We start from the raw sequence: 19576 nt of genomic DNA, 5'->3' as shown, positions 1-19576 counted from the left end.
TACAGGACACTGCCTGCTTCTTTCTTCTGCTTCATCCTTGAAGTATAACCATTTTCTTGACTTTCAGGAAATCTGCCTGTATGCAAGTAAGAAGCCACAACATATGGAAACTTCCTTACCAAATGTCCTTAAACAGGGAATAAAATCCAACCATCTTAAAACCATACTGACTTTAGAACTAAAAATTTAAAAAAAAAGTCACTACGATGACCAACTAATATACTAAAAACAGTAAAGAAGTTAATATCTTATACAGTAAAAGCAGATTCCATTGGCTATAGAAACCATTTTTAGCTCAGATATAAGGCTACCCTGCTTTGACTCTCATCGGCTACATAACTATTCTGTGCTGGAAAAAAAATTTCCCAACTAGACACTAGCTGACAAGAGGATGAATGAGATCATGAAATAACCTCCCTCTTCTTTCCAGGTTTGACTACTGAGCTCTGCTCAATAGTCAAGAAATCATGCATTGCAAACTAGTTTACTGGGCAGAGGACAAAAGACATCACATTTTTTTAGTTATTTTTCATTTTTCTGTCTAATCCAAGTGCAGCTACCATCTCTGTAGAAAAACCACTAAAAATATGAAGGCTGAGTAATAAAGATGCAGAAGCTTCAGCCATCTTCAGACATGGCTACGCATATGAATTATTGAAGAGATAAGGCACAGATGTACAGCACAACTATATACACCCAATACAGCTTCTTTTCCGCAGAACTAAGTAGGAAAAAGTTAAGTTTAAAAACTATTTCCTCAGAATGGAGGAAGCTACCTCACAGAAACATATTTTCAACTGGTAGAAAAAGCCTTCCTACTGGGAATGCATACAAAAATATTAATGCGCTGTAAAGGTACACACTGTAATTCAGAGGTTATTAATTTCATCAGTCAAAAAAGCCCACAGCTATCAGCCATATCATACTACCTACCTCAGATAGCATTCTATCGATACACCAAAACCAGTTATTTTCAACTGTTCGTATATTTTTCTTCCCATGTTTCTCACTGATATCACCTCCTTAACAAGGTTTCCTTCCCTTAATTTTATAAGAAAAACTAACAAGAAGATGTCAAACAGAAAGGCAAAAAGACATGATAATTCACTGATGCAGTTCAAAGATGCTACATAAAACAGGTTCCACCACTGAAGGTTGATCCCTTTTCCAATGCAAAACCTGATTCACTTGTTCTTTAAAGAAAAAAAAATTTGTTAGCGTCCTGTTCAACATGCTTTGTCTGCAGTATATAAGAATCTTATTCACTGGACAAACTTTTTTTTTTGCAAAGAGTTTATAAAATTCACATAATCTCAACACTGAGACATTCATCTGAACTCCTTATTACCAAAATTATGCTCATGTCCCCCATTACCCAAGAATAATTAAGCTTACATGCTACTGAAAATAAAGTATTTAGATGGTAATAATGTCTGTATACATTTGTTCTAATTCATAGAAGTATTTTATTACAAAGAAAAATATAATCAGGTGAAGGTACAAAAGTTAAGAAGAATTTTTCAATATTAATTAATGCTTGAAGGTAGAATTATGCTTCTTTCAATTGGACCCATTAAAGGGGCTTTAATATAGATTTGCACAGCAAGCTGAAGATTTTCAAGAGCAGATAATGAGGCAAGCCAGTACTATTTTAACCCCTCTAGAGTATAATCAGTTGATAAGGTTTTGAAACGTTACAAGGTCTAGGACAAAAAGATTAGCTTTAGTTCCTCCAGATCAAAATTGAAAGCTAATTAATTAACAATGTTATAAGAAAAGGTTTACTGCTATTTTTACACGTCTTTAATGCCATCTTCTAAAGAAAACAGGTTAAGATATTTTAATTTATCTGTTGTGTGAATGGCAGAAGACTGTTCCCTGCTCCAGCATTATCTGCTGAACTAATTGCTTGAATTTAAAAATTTCACATATTCCCCAAAAAAACCTCACCTTACTTTTTAAGGAAAAAAACAGCATCAGCGATCTACTTAAGATACATGCAATTATTATAAATTAAACATGTTTAAAGTGTTTCCAAATAAAAAAAAAAACAATGAAAATATTTCTGCAGCAAAGTATCAGTCTTCAGAAGAAGTAAAATTCTAAGCATCCTAGCCACTTAAACATAGCAGTGAGAAATTCTTTCCATTGAAACAGAGAAGTGATGCATGTACGTAATGGATATATAACTGCTAAGAAGAGAGTTTTGCAACACTGCATAAAACAAAAATAACTATTAAAAAAATCAGTATAGCAATCAAGACACTAACCTCAAAGGAATAAGATTTTTACCACACAGCATTTACAATAAATATATCTATATGCCAAATGAGGCCCAGTTGTGACTATCAGGACCAAAAGTTACAAATACACCAATTAAAAAAAAAAAAAAAAAAGAAGGCAAGAAGGGAAAAGAATGGAAAACTCAAATACACTACATTCTGTGCTGCATTTACGTGCAATAATAGACAAGAATAATCTTAAGTGCTTTAACAAACTTATTTGAATATTTGAGTGGTACATCTTGAAATGTTCCACACTAAATAATATTTTAAATGTGTAACACAATATAAAGCTTTGGAATAAACTCATGAATAAAAAGGTCTTATTCATGTATATAAAACTGTAGATTACAACACCATAATTTAGGAGCAGTGAAAACATGAAGTTGTACTAAACAAACAGAAGTTCAATGAATATACTGTAGTCCAAAGATATTGGACAGCAGAAGCTTTGAAAAAATTATGATTTAGACTTTTATCCCCAAGTCCCATTTTCATGAGTATCTGAGCACTTTTCTTCATTGTTAGGTTATAAAAATGTGATTAAAGACCATATTACTTCTGAATCATAGTTTCCAAATTTATTATTTTACTTGATTTTCAGTAATAGCCATTAAAACACAAACCTCTATAATTCTCTAAATATCTCTTTATGAATTAAGCTTATTTAGCTTTCAGTATGAGCTAACTATATGGATGTATCTCTTCTAGGCTGTGGAGAATATGCTCTCATATTTACAGAAATTTTTATGTCCTTTTAGACATGTCAGGATAAAGTCTAAGCAAGACTAATACAAAACAAGAAATACAATCTCATGTTCTCCTTATACAGTTTTGTTGTTATTTCTAGAAGCAACAGAAGCTTACATCTATGTCAAATAATGAGATTGCCCATTGATTTTTCTTTTTTTCCTTACTCACCATTGATTTACACAATCAGCTTTTTGGTGGCCACTCAGAAATTCCTAGACAATAAACCCTACTACAAACTATCTTGTTGCAACTTGGTATCTCTTTGTGATGCAGGAAGGCGAAGAGAAAAACAACAGAAGACATGACTGGCTAATCTCAACTTCCTAGATGTAAAAAATTAGTAGACTGAAATACACAGCCTTCAAGTCTTCCTGTTTGTACTTTACAGAAGAGAACATTCATCACCATGACTGTCAAAATACACATTTTCACAAACAACCTATTTGCATGTTAATTACATAAATAGTATATTTTCTTCCTTAGATGAACGAAGAAGGAGCACATTCAGTAAAACAAAATAAATAAGTACACTACATCACTTTTTGACCCAGCTCCATTCTTTGATACCAAATCACTAAAACCTTGCACTCAGGAAGCAATCCCTCTCTTGATTCAATCCTACAGCATCCCAGCCAACGGATGAGGCAAGAAGGTCAGCATGACATCAGCTCTGTACACTGCTTCCATACACAGCACTGGCACCATCTGGTGCCCTTCAAAACCTGTTCCCCCAAGTCAATGATACTCTAAGGGAAGCTAATTGTAACGGCTGCATTAGAGTTGGGATGATCATCAAAACAACTTCTGTTCTCCTCATCTGTTAGAATCACTGAATCACAGAATATCCTAATTTGGAAGCAACCCACAAGAACCATCAAGTCCCACTCCTGGTCCTGTACATGAAAACCTCTAGAATCACACCATGTGCCTGAGAGCATTGTCCCAATGCTTCTTGAACTCTAGCAAGCTTAGTGCAATGGCCACTTCCAGTGGAGCCTGTTCCACTGCCCAACCATCCTCAGGGTGAAGAAACTTTTCCTAATATCCAACCCAAACTTACCCTGACATCTCCAAATCAATCCCTTGGCACCTGGTCACCAGAGGGAAGAGATCAGTGCTGCCCCGTCTCTTCCACTAATAATGAAGTTTAAACCACAGTGAGATCTCCCCTCACTTTCCTCCTCAGAAAGCTGAACAACCCAAGTAACCTCCATCACGCCTGTCTTCCCCTCAACGGGGCTTCCTCAAGGCCCTTCACCACCATCATTACTGTGGTAATGATGGTCAAAACTGCCCCCAGCACTCAAGGTGAGGCTGCCCCAGCTCAGAGCAGAGCAGGACAATCCCCTCCCTTGCCTGGCTGGCAATGCTGGGCCTGGTGCACCCTACAGGGCTGGCCCTCCTGGCTGCCAGGGCACTGCTGACTCACGTTCAACCTTCTATGACCAAGGATCCCTGTATTTTCTCTGGGGTACTCTCCAGCCTCTCATGCCCAAGTTTGTATGGATATCCAGAGTTTCACTATCCTGTTGATGAGAACTCTTCTTTCTTGGCTGCCAGATTTCCATGGTTTTAGTTGCATTTACCAGTCTCTCTCCATTTCCACATGGATGATGTAAATTCATTACACCATCAATTTCAGATTTCTGATCATTTAGAGCTTCAGCTTCTGAAATTGATCTGAAACCACAGAGAGCAACCTCAGGGAGAATGCACATCATCCAGGTTCAGACACTGCCACAGCAGGCAGCCTTCTTGAAAGCACAGTACTGCATACATACTCCTATAAAGGTCTTCACAGGTCTTCTTTACCTTTCAAGTAAGGATAGGACAAGAAATCATACATTGCTGGTTTCTAAACATAATGTGTGTGGACGCACCAAACACATTACACATCACACCTACAGCCATGAGACACTACACTGAAACTTCAGCCACTGCTGCAATACAAATTAAAGCTTATTCAATAATAAATAGTATTTTAATTTTATTTACTATTTTATAGATAATTACATCTTTCATAGATCTACATATTATATGCAATGTAATACATAATATTACATCTAATATATTAAATATTGGATATAATTCTAAAATATATAAAGCATATAACACAGATTATATATGGGATACAGATAATCTACTATATATACATTATATAGTCTCTATATTAAACAATTACATAATAAAATATAACATACCTATTATACTTCATATAATATATTACATATGTATGCTTTCTATATATTTGTTTAAATATTAATAGATTAAAAAATAAATAAAATAAGAAACACCACCAGTTCAGTGGTTTTGCCTGTCAGGCAGAAGGTTAATTATTTTGTACTTGTCAGGATGGCAAATCTTACCAAAATGTGCATGGGCACACTACAAACCACAACACTTTTCTAGACTTAGATCCAAGTCATCTTGGATCTAAGGCAATGAACTGACAAGATTTCTCAGAAAAAGTTTAATCAAAAATGATATGAACTTTTCAGGTAACAGATCAAATGTATGAACAACACAGAAGAGTTTACAAAATACTTAATCAGAAATTTATAATCCTTGAATGACTTAAATTTTTTTTTCTTAAGACAAAATACCAAACTATTCTCTCATTTTGACAAACATAAATATGTTGTCAATGGCAAGTTTTCTTAACTGCTCTATTTAAAGATAATGCAAACCTGTTCTAAAGATTCTATTTCGCTGTCTTTGTCTTGCAAAACCTTTAAAATGCTTCTGTCCTTGACTTCAGCTTTCCGTTTTTCTCTGGAAACAAACAAAAAAATAGAAACTTTATTAGTCATAATTTGCAGTTAATCATTTGAATTTTTCATGTCCTGATAATGAATGTCATTTTAAAGCACAGAAAATTAAATTATCTGAAGCTGACAGGCCCAGCTGAATTAATCAGGGAGCATATGGCAAGTGACAGCAAATTACATCTGTAAACATCTAACATAGCTTTGTTCAAAAAGAAACAAAAAGAAGAGGTCTTAATATTTTTAAAACAGCCAAAATTATCTGCCTCTTTTCTTTCCCAAATGCAGAAAGTGTATTTCAACACAGAGTGAGCAAAATGCTTTTGCCCCTTCTTTGCAATGTAGAATCAGCAAGCTACTTCAGTTTGTGAAGCCCTTATCTCAATTACATTGCATTTTTATGTCTGAAACAACACTTTTGAACATAATTATGGATAATTATTAAAAATTATTATATAATTTGGATAATTATTTTACTATATTCCAGGGGGACAGAATGTGTAACTTATACCAGCAGAAAAAAAAAAAAAATACTCAGAAGCTTGAGTAAGGGGGATGAGCTGAGCCACACTATATGGTTAATAAGTGCACATCTATTATCACCTCTGCAACACTTTGCTTTGTTTAACAAAGTATCTCATCTCATTACTATCTTATTTCTTAACTGAGTTTAAATATTGATGGCCTTGCTGACTTCCATTTTAGGCAGAAAGAAAACAAATGTTGCAACAATAAGGATATTCATATTCCTTAGCACAAGAATTCTTATCATACATGCGACTAAAGGGCTGAGAAATATATATTCCCTAAAAATATCCAAAAATTTCAGGCAATCCCAGCACCACAGGTGACAGAAGCAGAAACTCATTAAGATTATCTCTAGTCTCACAATACAGTCAAAACTTTTATCAGGGCTGGTATCAGCCACCTATGGAAGCTAGAAAATCCTACTTGAGCAACTCTTCCTCTACCACATAAGGAATATGTCAGAGCTGGAAGGGAATGAAACACTAGTACACATGAGTCTGCAAATCTGTCTAAAGTGGATGAAAATATGCAGCTGTACACAAAGGGTTTAATCTGCCAAAGCATTCTGTAACAGTGACCAATAAGGATAGTACATAGATGAAGGATTATTTTTCTCCACTATTAGGTCTTACTGTATAGTCTAATGCTAAGAGAGATTTTAAAAACTAAACTACATTGACATAATAGATCACCCAATAACATGGTGGTTTTTAATAAAGTTTTATGACTGCTAAAATATCTAATCCAATCTTCAGTAAACAAAAAACTAAAGAAAATTGGTATGGAATTTGAAGTGAGGGTTTTGGAAACTCAGGTCTCAAGGCATCGTAACTCTAAATACATCTCTCCTATTTCGAAAATACAGCAAGGATATGCTGTAGGACTTGAAGAAAACTAAGAAAAACCTATCTGAAAAGGTATGCATTTAAGCTACATTTATCTTAGGAAAAATAAAAATATATGGGAAGCGGTCTTAGTCAGTTGTATTGCATTAAAAAAAAAAATCTACTTCGTAAAGAAAATAACTCCGTGCTGTGAAATCAGATGATTAATATTCAACAAGTATTCCAAAAGACATTTCATATCTGAAATGTATTTAACATTTTAAGTGAGAGACAGAAACTTAACAAAAAAATGAACATCAGATACTGACCTTAAAGCATCTCATCACCTGCAATCAAGCCATTGCATGATAGGTTGCTAGGAAGTCATAAGAAGTACGGACAGTTTTTCATAGTTTATTGTTGCAGTTTTGGAGACAGACAAGCGACATGAAATTCCATGCAGCAACAGCCAGTGTTTACTGAAGGGCAGCCCCTTTTATAGGGACTTCAAATTTCCCACTCATACAGAATCCACCAACAAAGGTTTCAACTCTGCCCAGTTCACTGACCAATGATGTGGGCGCATCCTTGGTTCAAGGAATTGGTTGGGGTCCCTTGCTTGAGCCTGAATTCAGCCAATCACTTTCGCACTTGGAGACTTGTTTACTTCAATGAGCTAACAAGCCAGCTTCTCGAGTTAAGTGCCTGCCAAGGCCGAATTGTTTGTGCAGGTAACAGACCACCTGTAGCTGTCACAGTTTATCTTTGAAAACCTACAAGAATGTAACTCAAGTAGACTGTGACTACAGAAATTCATGCAAATATGAAATTATTTAATGCCAAAAGTTACACTGTGATGGCCTTTAAAAAAAAAAGCACCAGGGCCTAAACAACAAACAGGTTTCAAAGCATGACAGGTTATGAAACCCATTTACCTTGCCTGTAATACATATCTAGCTTACAGAAGTCACACTCTCAGCCATGTTTTAAAAAACGGTAAAAGACTTTCTGGTAAGTATATAAATAGGTACAACTTAAATGAAACAAAAACTGTTCCGATATAAAAATATTAATGTTTCTTCATATTACATTATTTTGCTGTGGGATCCTAAATGGCTATTAACAATTACCCTTTCTCAAAGGCAACAGTTGCAGTAATCAAACCCAAAATATCTGGGGAGGAAGGTTGTCACTCTCCCATAAGCATGCTACACCATAATCTACCTGAGGAAGTGACAGACCTGTATTGATCTAAACTGTAAGAAATGTAATATTCAAAGTTTCCTCAGGTTTTAATTACAGCTAGACAACTTAAGATTAGACACACACTAGCTGATCCAAAATCTTAAGAGCTGTAGAAGACAAAAAGGAAAGTAGGTCATTACTACAAAGTACTTGGAAGAGTCAGGGGCAGACACAGAAAGAACATAGCATTAACCACACACAAGCTGCATGAAGTACTGAATAGCAATGTATCCAGCCGTCAGAAGTATCCTGACCCTAAATCTACCACCCACGATAAGCCATCATCGTCCCAACTCTAACCACCATCTCCTCTCTCAAAGTCAAACTTTCATAAATCGAGACTCAATCATTACACAAAAACAGTATAATCAGATAGCATCCTAACTGAACTATGCAATCATCACTTGAAAATTATTATTAAACTTGTTCTCTAATGCATTAAATGATCTGAAAATCTGGTAAATTAGATAAGTTTCCCTAAGGAACTTTACAGTTGTGAGTGGTTGATTTTTTAAAATTTATTTTAAGGAGAAAACAAAGGAGGTGAATAAGTGAACCAAGAGCCAGGTAAAAGAACAAACAGCTGTGAAAAGCAGTATGCACAGCTAATTCTGATTTATTATTGGTAGTTAAGAATCTATTGAGCCCTCTGACTTTAGGACATGGTTTCAAAACACGGGTTCAGAGAATAAAGTCTGTGACTGGAGAGCAAAAGAAAGAAACAGATCACTGTTAAAGCAAAAAATATGACCGTAACAGAGCTACATCGTAGCCAACAGTTCACAGCACGTTTCTAGTTAAATGCAGCATTTTCCACCTATCCAATGCTTGGTAAAACAGTCCTTCAAACAAAGATGTCAAAGAACATTGGGTTTATAAACACAGATCTATCATCATCATAAAGAGTGGCGAAAGTTTAAATATATTTAATATATTCTGTCCTTACAATGTTTTCTTTCAAGTTCTCTAGATACCACATGCTTGCTAAGGCCCCCAAAAACAGTTTAACATGTAACCACCCATAGATAAAAAAAAAAAAGTTTAAATTATTTGAAGTTAAGTACACAATGGACGTTGTCCGAAGCCTAAAGTATAAACTGCAACCTCAAATGCAACTTTATCAGCAGTTTCTCCTAATGGCATAGGACATTTTCCCATAGCTCTCCACAGACACTCAAGGTAGTATTTCAGACTGCAACTTATATATCATATTTGGATCTGCTGTCACACAATAAAATGGGACTTGATAGGAATTGCATTCATCATCTCTTCTTCTTTTAAAAGGGTAACAAATATTCAGAAAAAAAAGTCTTTGAACAACTTCATTCATTGGGCTATTTTGTATTAAAAATGTATTTTTAAAAGTCCATTGGAATATGGGGGGAAAAATTCAGGCACTGTCAGGAAGCTGATGATGATCAATGACTGAGACAAATTCCTGTTTAGCTAATTAGAATCACTGATGAGCAATAATGATGTGAGCTAAGAATATTTGCAGACTTCTTTAGGATGAAAAATGGAGTGAAGAGAGGCTGTCAATTTGTACAAGTTCTAAGCTCCAATCAGTTTTCCCATGAGTACTACCTATTTTAAATGTTTAACACAGATGCATTTAGCTACAAAGATTATCAAGATTCAGCTTCCCACAAAACTAAAGAAACTGAGAAAATATTCTTAAACTTGACATTATGATTTTCTTCCTGTATTACACTCTACTCAATTATAGAACAAGACAACGTTCTTGATGTTTGGCACCATTTTAATGGCTTGCCAAAAATGAAACATTAGACTTTGAGAAAATATTTATCCATGAATGTGATATAAAAACAGCAAAAACCTTTATATTTAAAAAACCAGAAGTCTGTTCAAGTTTTTAAACAACATCCTTTCTAAAATCTTCAATAAAAGCAGTACAAGCAAAGAGGTATCTTGTACTGTACCACAGGTCTTAATCAAACAAGCACTTAACCATTTGTCAAGAAAAAGTAACTCAGAGTTGCCTATAATTATGTCACATTTACATCAATTAAATGAAAGTAAATTTAATTAATAAATTGAATTTGCTGTTTACATGTTTCAAGGAATACATCCTATCAGTTTTACAAATCACTGAATTAAAAAAGCCGAAACAAATCAATAAAACAAAACCAACCAACCAACAAACCCCACAAAAAATAAATACAACAACAACAAATAAACCCCACAAAAACAACCAACCACCAAAACCCAAAAAAAACCCCAAAACATCACATAATCAAAATCATATCTACAAATTTGGTGTTTTAACAGAAAGTTAAGACTACACTGCAAACTTTGGACAGTGTGGTAAAACGGTAAAGGCTGCATTTTAACAGTATCTCTAAATATAATAAACTGCTTCTAGAAACACTGTGACTTCTGAAAGACATTTCACTGATTCTAAAGGGCTGCAGAACTAGAAAGGCTATAAAATATCAGTTTGTGTGATGCAGCTTTCATTTGATTACCTTATCTCCCTGCCCTCCAACTTCCAAGTATTTTACAGACTTCCATACTTCGCACATTCTCTGTTTGTATTAAATAGATAATTAATCACCCATGTGCAAAGTAAAGTTATAGAGCATAGACTGTCAATGTTATGGTAAATATGACACCAACACTGTAATTACTGTGTACAGTCACATCCCTGTGACTGCACAGTCATTGGTCAGTAGAAACAGAGCCTATGCCTTAATCTTCCAAGTAGAAAACTCACTGTATTTCCACGTACTAAGAACTGATTAAAAAAAAAAAGCTAAATCATTTTCACTTACTCATGAGTTTCATTTCATCTAAGGCTCTAGAAGATCCTTATACTTCATGAACTACAACTGATAGACATAATTACTTTTTTCTCTTAATACTTATACTTCGTACTTTTAAATGAGCATGGAGCAATAAAGAATTTAAATGAATACCACACATTTTATACTTTTCTGCTTTTCTAACAGTAGTTACTTTCTATAAAAAATTGTATATACCTATTTTTCTTTAAAAAATAATTTAAGATCTAATTACAAATGTTAAATGAAATTGTTTCCTTAGTAAATTATCTATAGAGCCAATTATATATTGCACGCTATGCGTCAAAATGAAAAGGCATCATTACAGCAACATAAATTTTCTTGTTCTAACTTGATTGATTTAATTTATTAGATGATATATTAAGGAATAAGACTCTCATTTTAAGCATATGATGTCTTATTTTAAGCAACATATATAAGATACTAAACGTATTTTTGCACTAAAATAGTACAAAAAATAGTGAAATTTTTGTCCAATAATTTTGCAAACATTTTTCATCTAAAATACACAAGTCTTTTACAGTGTTCAAAATATCAGCACTTCAGAACAGACTGCTTTAACATCTGCACATCACCAGGGTTTCCCCCAAGGATTTTTAAATGATGCCTGCCTGTGCTGAATAAAGTGCTAACTTGCACCTTGCATTTCAAACTGTGTCCTGAGCAGCCATCCAGTTGGTACAACACCAGCTGAATTCCCAGAGGCCACTGTTCAATCAGGCTTGACTGCAATTATCATGTCAATATTTTGTGCTCCGATATGCAGATATGCACACATGCAAACTGCATAATACCTTCTTCTCCATGGAATGTTGACTTATGTTCAACGTTCTGAGAATTTTTAATGAAACAGGATATTAAACTTTCATTAACTGTAGAAAATCACAATTATTTGACCTTAGCCACAAAGGTTGTACTCTTATGCTCTATTATTCTGTCCACTATATTGTGATCGTAACTGGACAGTCCACTGTATTTTAAATTCAGAGTGACAAAATGGTAATACCTTACATCTTGTTTACATCATTGTCCTCCTGCCATTTTGTTTCCTGTTAATTTGTAAAAGGGTGTTTTAAGAAAGCTTCTACACAATGTTTACCATGCCTTCAAAAAGATGCGAGATACAGATTTTTAATTTTTTCAATTAACCTAGGCACCTATAGTGTTCATTCATACAGCACATATTCACTTATCCTTTTTACATAAAAAGTACTCGCCATTTTCAGTAAATCTGCAAATCAGCAGATCAGTGAAGAATCTATGTCAACCTGTTTATGTTTTTTCCACAATTTGCTATTCACAGGATGCTGCAAACCACAGTGTAAGCTCCTGCAATTACCTTTCCAAAAATTCTTGGGTTATTTTTGATCTCTTGCTTTTCAGCCATATTTTTGTCCATCTGTTCACCTTTAGACAGATGTAACTCCTCAGGAAGAACAAGAATAAAAACTCTCAATCACTGGCACTTACATTCAGGCTGCCACTGTTTCTTAAGAGTAGCCTGAAATGATAAAGCCAACCTTTGCCTCTGTTAAGACCTGCAATACACAACACACTTGAAATCTAGATGTGGAAAAACCTCTGCATAAGGCAGGCTTGCCAAAAGAAAGTACACCATCTCACATAATACAATCCCCATGTACATCTACCAAGTCTTATATCATTGCCACAGTTTGATTGTTAATGGATCCTGCTACATCCCCCTTCCAGAAGAAAGGAAAAGAGTCAGCTAGAAGCCCTAGAGGAAAATTAGTCTGTTGACTCATCAAGCTTGCCTGTACTATAGAAGGAAGAGTCTTAAAGCAGAGCTCTGAAGTTTGCAAGAATACTTCAAAACCATTCATACTCTTGTCTGAACCCAACTCCATTTCAGTTTACACATACATTTCCTTAATATGAGCTATTTTCTAGCAATTTTTTTTAAAATCATAAAGAACAATCTATCAAAAAGCAGCAAACTAGAAATAGCATATTCTTTACATAATACTGAGATCAATAGTATTTAAAGTAGCTGAAAAGTATACTAACATGAGTAGTCGTTTTAAAATGGCTTGTTTAAAATACCTGGAGGCTTTTACATATCCCAAAGGTATTTCTCATTTGCACAGTAAAGATAATTTTTTGTTTATATCTGAATATTAAATTGGGAATGTAGTTACAGTTATCCAGCAAGAACTGCAACGACTGCTGAAAAGTATAATATCATTGGTGTATTACAGGAATCAGCAGCATAACCTTAAATAAGTACAGGCTATATTTTCACAATTCTAGGGCAGGAGAACTTCTATTTTGGGGCAATGAAAGCATTTGAAAATAACAGAGAAATAACAGCAGGGTACTAGTAATTTCCCCCTATGCCCCCCAAATTGTATCTTTTATATTCTCCTGGTTTGTTTGGCAAAAGATACTGTAAGGTATTTTCTAATGCTACAAATACAAATTACCTTTCTGTAAAGCTAGTATTGCCCACTCAATTCCTCCTAATATGTATTTTCTTTTCTTCATCACACACCTGTGGTGTAAATTGTAAGGTTCTAAGTGAAAATTTTGTCCTGCCTCTTTCTATTCTTTCTGTAATCTTGTGAAGAAAGCCTAGCTGTCTCTTTCATCAATTTAATGATTGAAATATACTGAACAGCATTTGATTCTTTTTATATAAATATATATGATCTAGGAAGGTACACATGACTGTGCTTTCTCTAGGTTCTGTATGCCTCCATTACTTATATGGCTTATATGACCTCAGGCAGTCTCAAAGATTTGGTGGGGAATGGAAGTTTATCGTCCATGGAATTTTTGGTGGAAAGAGCACACGAAAAATGAAGCTATGCAAACACTAGTGGTATCCATGTCACAAGAAAAAAAAAAAAGGTGTAAATCCATCCCATCCCATTCTGTTTGTTTCTATCTCAGAATCTCACCATAAGCCTGAGTAAGATAGAAAAAGTTCTGAATTTGAATATGACTGGGTTTCTGTTGTTCCTAACATAGATGAGACAGAAAAAAAAATCTGTAAGATTTAAATGTTTTTTATTAGATTTTAGTGTAAATTTTCAATTTCCAGCTTATCCGAAACTCTGTATAGTATAGAAAAAAGCAGCACAGATCCTCCCAAGTGACATTCTTCACAAATCATCTTGTTTATAACAGTTATCTGATCATCCAATCTTTTAAACTCTTTGGACCCATGTATTTTTCCCAGATTAACAAACCCAGAAAACCTATTGTCCTGTAATTTTCTGGACAGCAGCAGTGGTAGATAGCAGATTCCCTCTAGAGGCTATCAATGTACTAGAACTAAGATAAACTGATGCTAGCATAAAAAAAACACCCCATATTATTTACTCCTATAAGGTAGGGAGTAAGACAAAAAGTTTTCTGAAAGGATGAGGGTGTGAAGAGGTATGGTCATGAAACTGAAGCTACTGAGGAGGAAATCATTATGCAGAGTAATAACAGGAAAAGTTAGGATAAAATTTATGGGGCTGTAATTTGGTTGTGCAGAAGTTTCACGGGCAAAGCTGGGCTAGAAACTATTTCCAAAATGGCAATTAGACCATTCTCAGGCAAAAGAGATTAAGCTACATCAATTAAAGAGAAAAACACACACTACTGCTCCATCTGTCAAATCAAAGCAACCCCGAAGTTCAAAGTTGTGATTAATAAAACTCCTATATGCTGAATGGGTTTTATCCACACCTATTCCAGGATTCTCAGGAGTAATGATAACACCTAAAAAGATGCTGTGGAAGCAATTTCTTCTTTCTTAATTCCATAATTCAGAGAAGCATGGAAAAGCTGTGATATACATGCATAGCCTCGAGTTCAAAAAGGTTCTAAAGCATTAGTGTAATTCTAAAGAGTAGAGGGCAAAAAAAAAATTGGACAGAACATTAATAGAAGTGTGTTGGCAGGGTTTCACATAGCAATCACCAGCCTCTAAACAGTGCAAAAAAATTTCAGCTTATTATCCTGCTTTTGTGCATCAAGGTGGTATATAAGAGGGCCATATTCACTGTAACAACAAGGATAATACACAAAATTACCAACTTCTGTTCTAAATAAAGTATAAAACAATTTAAAGCAAGGGACATCTATCAAGCATAAAAATATCTGTCGACATGAAAAATAATAGACAAAGAAGAGAGATGTGTAGACACACAATTCAAGAACTCCTAATAATCCATTTGTTGACCATTATTTAAATATATGCTTTCTAACATCTCTGTGCTTCAATTCATTCTAACATTCTGATTATTTTTATATGCAACATAAATTAATAAGCCTGAACACTTGCTTCAGCCTTCTTAACCTTCAGGTAAAAGAACTACAATTTTCCATATTGTTCAGCTATCTATAAAATGTGGTTAGGACAATAAAGTTTTTCATATTTTTCACTATAATTATGCTTATATACATGCAAAGTAAGTTTACATATATTAAATACTGTATTTATATGTTTTAAGCAGTTCTCTCTTTTTTTTTATGTTTTATGAAGGAAGATGAATTCTACCACCAATGTCTTCACAAAAACATGACCAAATTTTATTATGAAACAAACCAGTATGATTTTGCATTTCAACATAAATGAAGAATGCTATGAATTTGTGCATGTCTTCATCATATATTAAAATTATTTCCCAAATCAAACCTGAAAACAACAGTAAAAATAGTATACTGTCTAAACAGCCAAGTTATTACTCTGTGCAGTTAAGTGTCCCAGTACAAAGCCAGCAGCTACTTGATATCATCACTGGAGACCATATGTGAACCCCCAATAACAGCTGTCTTCAAAATAAGTTGCGTGGTATTCACATGCCCTCTGAACAGAGTGGAATTATGAGACAAGCAGAGAAGAAGAAAAACATAATTCTTATCTCTCTTGATGTGCTGAATGCACATGGAATGCAATATGGAGATTATTTACCCAAAGTGAGGATGTTTTGTTCCCTTGGCCTATTAGGGCCAAGAAGTGTGTGTGAGTTGAGACTGTCACCAGACAGTCACGAGAGAATCAGAGATGAGTGTAGTTCTGTGCCGTTGTGTGCAGAGTGAATGCACGGCAGATTCAATTTAGATGCAATGTATATAGTATAGAATAATAAAGTAATTTTTTAGCCTTCTGATGATGGAGTCAGATGCATCATTCTCTACCTCACACACATCGTGAGTCGCCCTTGCTTCGATAAAGCTGCATGTTCTTACACCATCACTGTCTTCCTCTGGATATGAATCCTTGAGATTATTACCTCTCGTTACATGATTACACTCTATTTTTGGACAAAATTTTTCAGTGCTTTATGCAAGGTAGAGCAGGGGACAACACTATAAAAAATAGTGAGAGAGAGGGGATCTCATCAATACATATAAGTATCTCAAAGATGGCTGTCAGGAAGATGGGGCCAGACTCTTTTCAGTGGTGCTTCAACATGAGGCAGAACTTCTTACACTGAGGGTGGCAGAGCACTGGAACAGACTGCCCAGGCAGTTTGTGGAGTCTCCCTTTCTGGAGACATTCAAAAACCACCTAGACACATACTTGTGTAACCTGCTTTAGGTGACTGCCTTGGCAGAGGGCCTGCACTAGATGATCTACCAAGGTCCCTTCTTTACCCTAACAATACCACGATTCTGTGAAATGCCCTCCCAGCTACAGAAGTTAATACTGTATTTTCACAAGTGAAAGAACATGACAGAAGAAGTTCAGGAAGGAAAGATGTGAACAAAACATGTCTTCTAAGCTCAAAACACTCAATGGAAACCCAAAGGAGCCAGGACCACTCATGAATCTATAACAAGCTTCCCAAATAAAATTGGCAGGCAGTTTAAAAAAGTTAAAATCCATTCTTTTTCTCTTTTTAAAAAAATTCCCTTTTTCATTTTAAAAAAGAGAACTCATTACACCCTAAGATAATTGTTTCAATTCTGACAGCCAACTCATTCACATTCTCCTTATCTTTCGCCTACAAAAAAAATCTGAATTAATAAATATTAGCATTCCAAAACAATCAACTGCATACTGTGATAATTAACTAACATTTATAGGAATCAGATAATAGTAAGTACCATGAATAAATCACCACCATTACTATCCTCAGAGGAATAAGCTCCAGAAGTAAGATCCTACTTGTCAGTGTTAATGGAGAAAGAAGCTCTTACAGTCCGGGACAAGTTCTTCCCCAGCAGGTGGTGAGGCACTGGAACAGGATCCCCAGGTAAGCGGTCACAGCACCAGCCTAGGAGAGTCCAATAAGCATTTGGACAATCCTCTCAGGCACATAATGTGATTCTTGGTGTACCCTGTGCAGAGCAAGGTGTAGGACTCAGTGATACCAACCTCTTCCAATGCAGCATGTTCTATGATCCTATGATAGTTACCTCTTCTATTACCAAGACCTAGCTTTTCACTTCCTCAAGAATTGAGATAAAAATACTTTATATATAACTGTTACCCAACAGCTTATGACACTGGAAAATTACCAGTCATTTTCCTCCTCCTGCTCTTTTAATAGGAAAATAAAATACGGCAAGACATTTATAATTTTAAAACAGTACTGAACTGCAGCACAGCAATTTCAGTGAGAACAGATTTCAAAGTATGCTTCAACTTGCACCAAAAAAAGGATAAAATTTGTAATGTATTCTAGGCACCCTTGATGAAATTTAACAATTAAACTTTCAATTCATTTTTAGAACTCTACATAGTTCTCAATTAGAAAGATAAAGAATATGGTATCAGCAGGGGAGGTTGGTTGCTTTTTGGTTTTAGAAGCATGTTAAATCTTCAAACTCAGTTTTCCACAACCAAGCTGACGGCTTGAGTAAGGTCTGGTTTTGACACCTGGAGATGTTTCCAAAGAGACCACACAAATTCTTTATCAGCCTTAGAAATAAGGGAAAAAAAAAGAAGAAAAAACAGATTACATGTATAATGCCTTTTACGGACAAAAAAAGGTTATACTGATCATATTCAAAAGACAATTGCCAAGAAAGCCCTAATCTACTGAGAATACCCTGCAAGTTACTCACTGTTCCATGAAAACACAGCCAACGGTTCTCTAGAATAAACAAAATTTTAACCATACAGAATATTGAAGTAAAATAAACACCTACAATTTTTTTTACATTAAAATAGTAAGCAATGTAACATATGGCAGCAGAACTTACATTATTCAAACAAGGCTGCTTTTTGCTACATCTATTACTGTTACTGACACAATTTCTATCAAATGCTAAGCCTAGAATACCTACTTCACCATTAAGTTTTACCACATGCAGCTCTTTATTTCAAAATATACAGTAAAACAGTCTTCTAACACACAGGCACCTAACCTGCAGTATACAGAAGTTTCTGAAAGAAAACACAAGCGAGCAAGGAAACACTGTTGTTTACAAATAGACTTCAGAAGGTTTGTGAAAACTAGATGTCAGCTAAAAGCTTTCCCACATTTGTATTTTCTACTACACATTAGCTGTTAGTTTTGACTGGTGTCTTGTTATTTCAATATGATTTTACTGGAAGGACCAATATTAGTTATTTTACAATCTAAACCCATGTGTTGATGATATAAAAATGTTAGGGGAGAAAAATAAAATCCAGCAAAAGACAAAGACCAGTAAGGCAATATGTGTATATAAACCATAGTCCAGACTAGGATGAGACCTACTAAAACAGTCTCACATAAAATTAGGAACTAATGAGCTAAACCCACACCATACTGGCAGCTAGGCCTATTCAACAGGCAAAAATAATTACAGTGCAGCTATGTCTTCTAGTGTTTTGGAAATAGAAAATCATTTAGACTGGAAAAGACATTTATGGTCAAGGCATCCAACCAGTAACCTAATATTGCTACATCCACCACTAATCCCTACATGCCACATCTACACGGCTTTTAAATATTGACAGGGATGGCAACACCCCCCACTTCCCTGAATAGTCTGTTCCAGTGCCTGACGGGAAATTCCTTCTAACGTCAAACCTAAAAGTTAAAAATCAAAGTGCCCAAAAGATCTTGTAATCCAAGACCATTATCAACTTATGCTGATATGCACTACACCAGAAAGAGTTAATTTTTCTTAAAAGCAGAAAAATTTAAACTGTGTTTCACAGATTGTGCACAACTTTTAAAATGCTGTGTTTTTTGAATTTCCAAACAAAATCAAATAATTACCAAAAAACTTTGTTCAAAAAGAAAAGAGAAACAAGATGTTTCTGAAATACTTGAGAAAAACACAATCCTTCTCTAATCAAATTAGTGTAAGCATTCTTTTCAAAACTGTAAGTGACCCTGCTGCATGTAAACAGTAACTAACTGGATTATGGTGCACTACATTGATTTTTAAAGAAAGGTAAC

General features: G+C 34.8%; 1 protein-coding gene across 1 annotated transcript in view; it reads right to left on the bottom strand.

Moving 5' to 3' along the window:
* CNTLN (centlein) overlaps positions 1-19576 on the bottom strand; it is a 180140-nt gene that overhangs the window by 144939 nt on the left and 15625 nt on the right. The window contains exons 3-4 of the mRNA XM_064405240.1: positions 18016-18102; positions 5723-5809 (exon numbers count right to left, since the gene is read on the bottom strand). Coding sequence (XP_064261310.1) covers positions 5723-5809; positions 18016-18102 — 174 coding nt within the window. The remainder of the gene's footprint in view (positions 1-5722; positions 5810-18015; positions 18103-19576) is intronic.

The sequence above is a fragment of the Passer domesticus genome, chromosome Z, assembly GCF_036417665.1.
Source record: "Passer domesticus isolate bPasDom1 chromosome Z, bPasDom1.hap1, whole genome shotgun sequence".
Lineage (NCBI taxonomy): Eukaryota > Metazoa > Chordata > Aves > Passeriformes > Passeridae > Passer > Passer domesticus.
The sequence above is the reverse complement of the archived record's forward strand: the minus strand, read 5'-3'. Positions and strand labels throughout refer to the sequence as shown.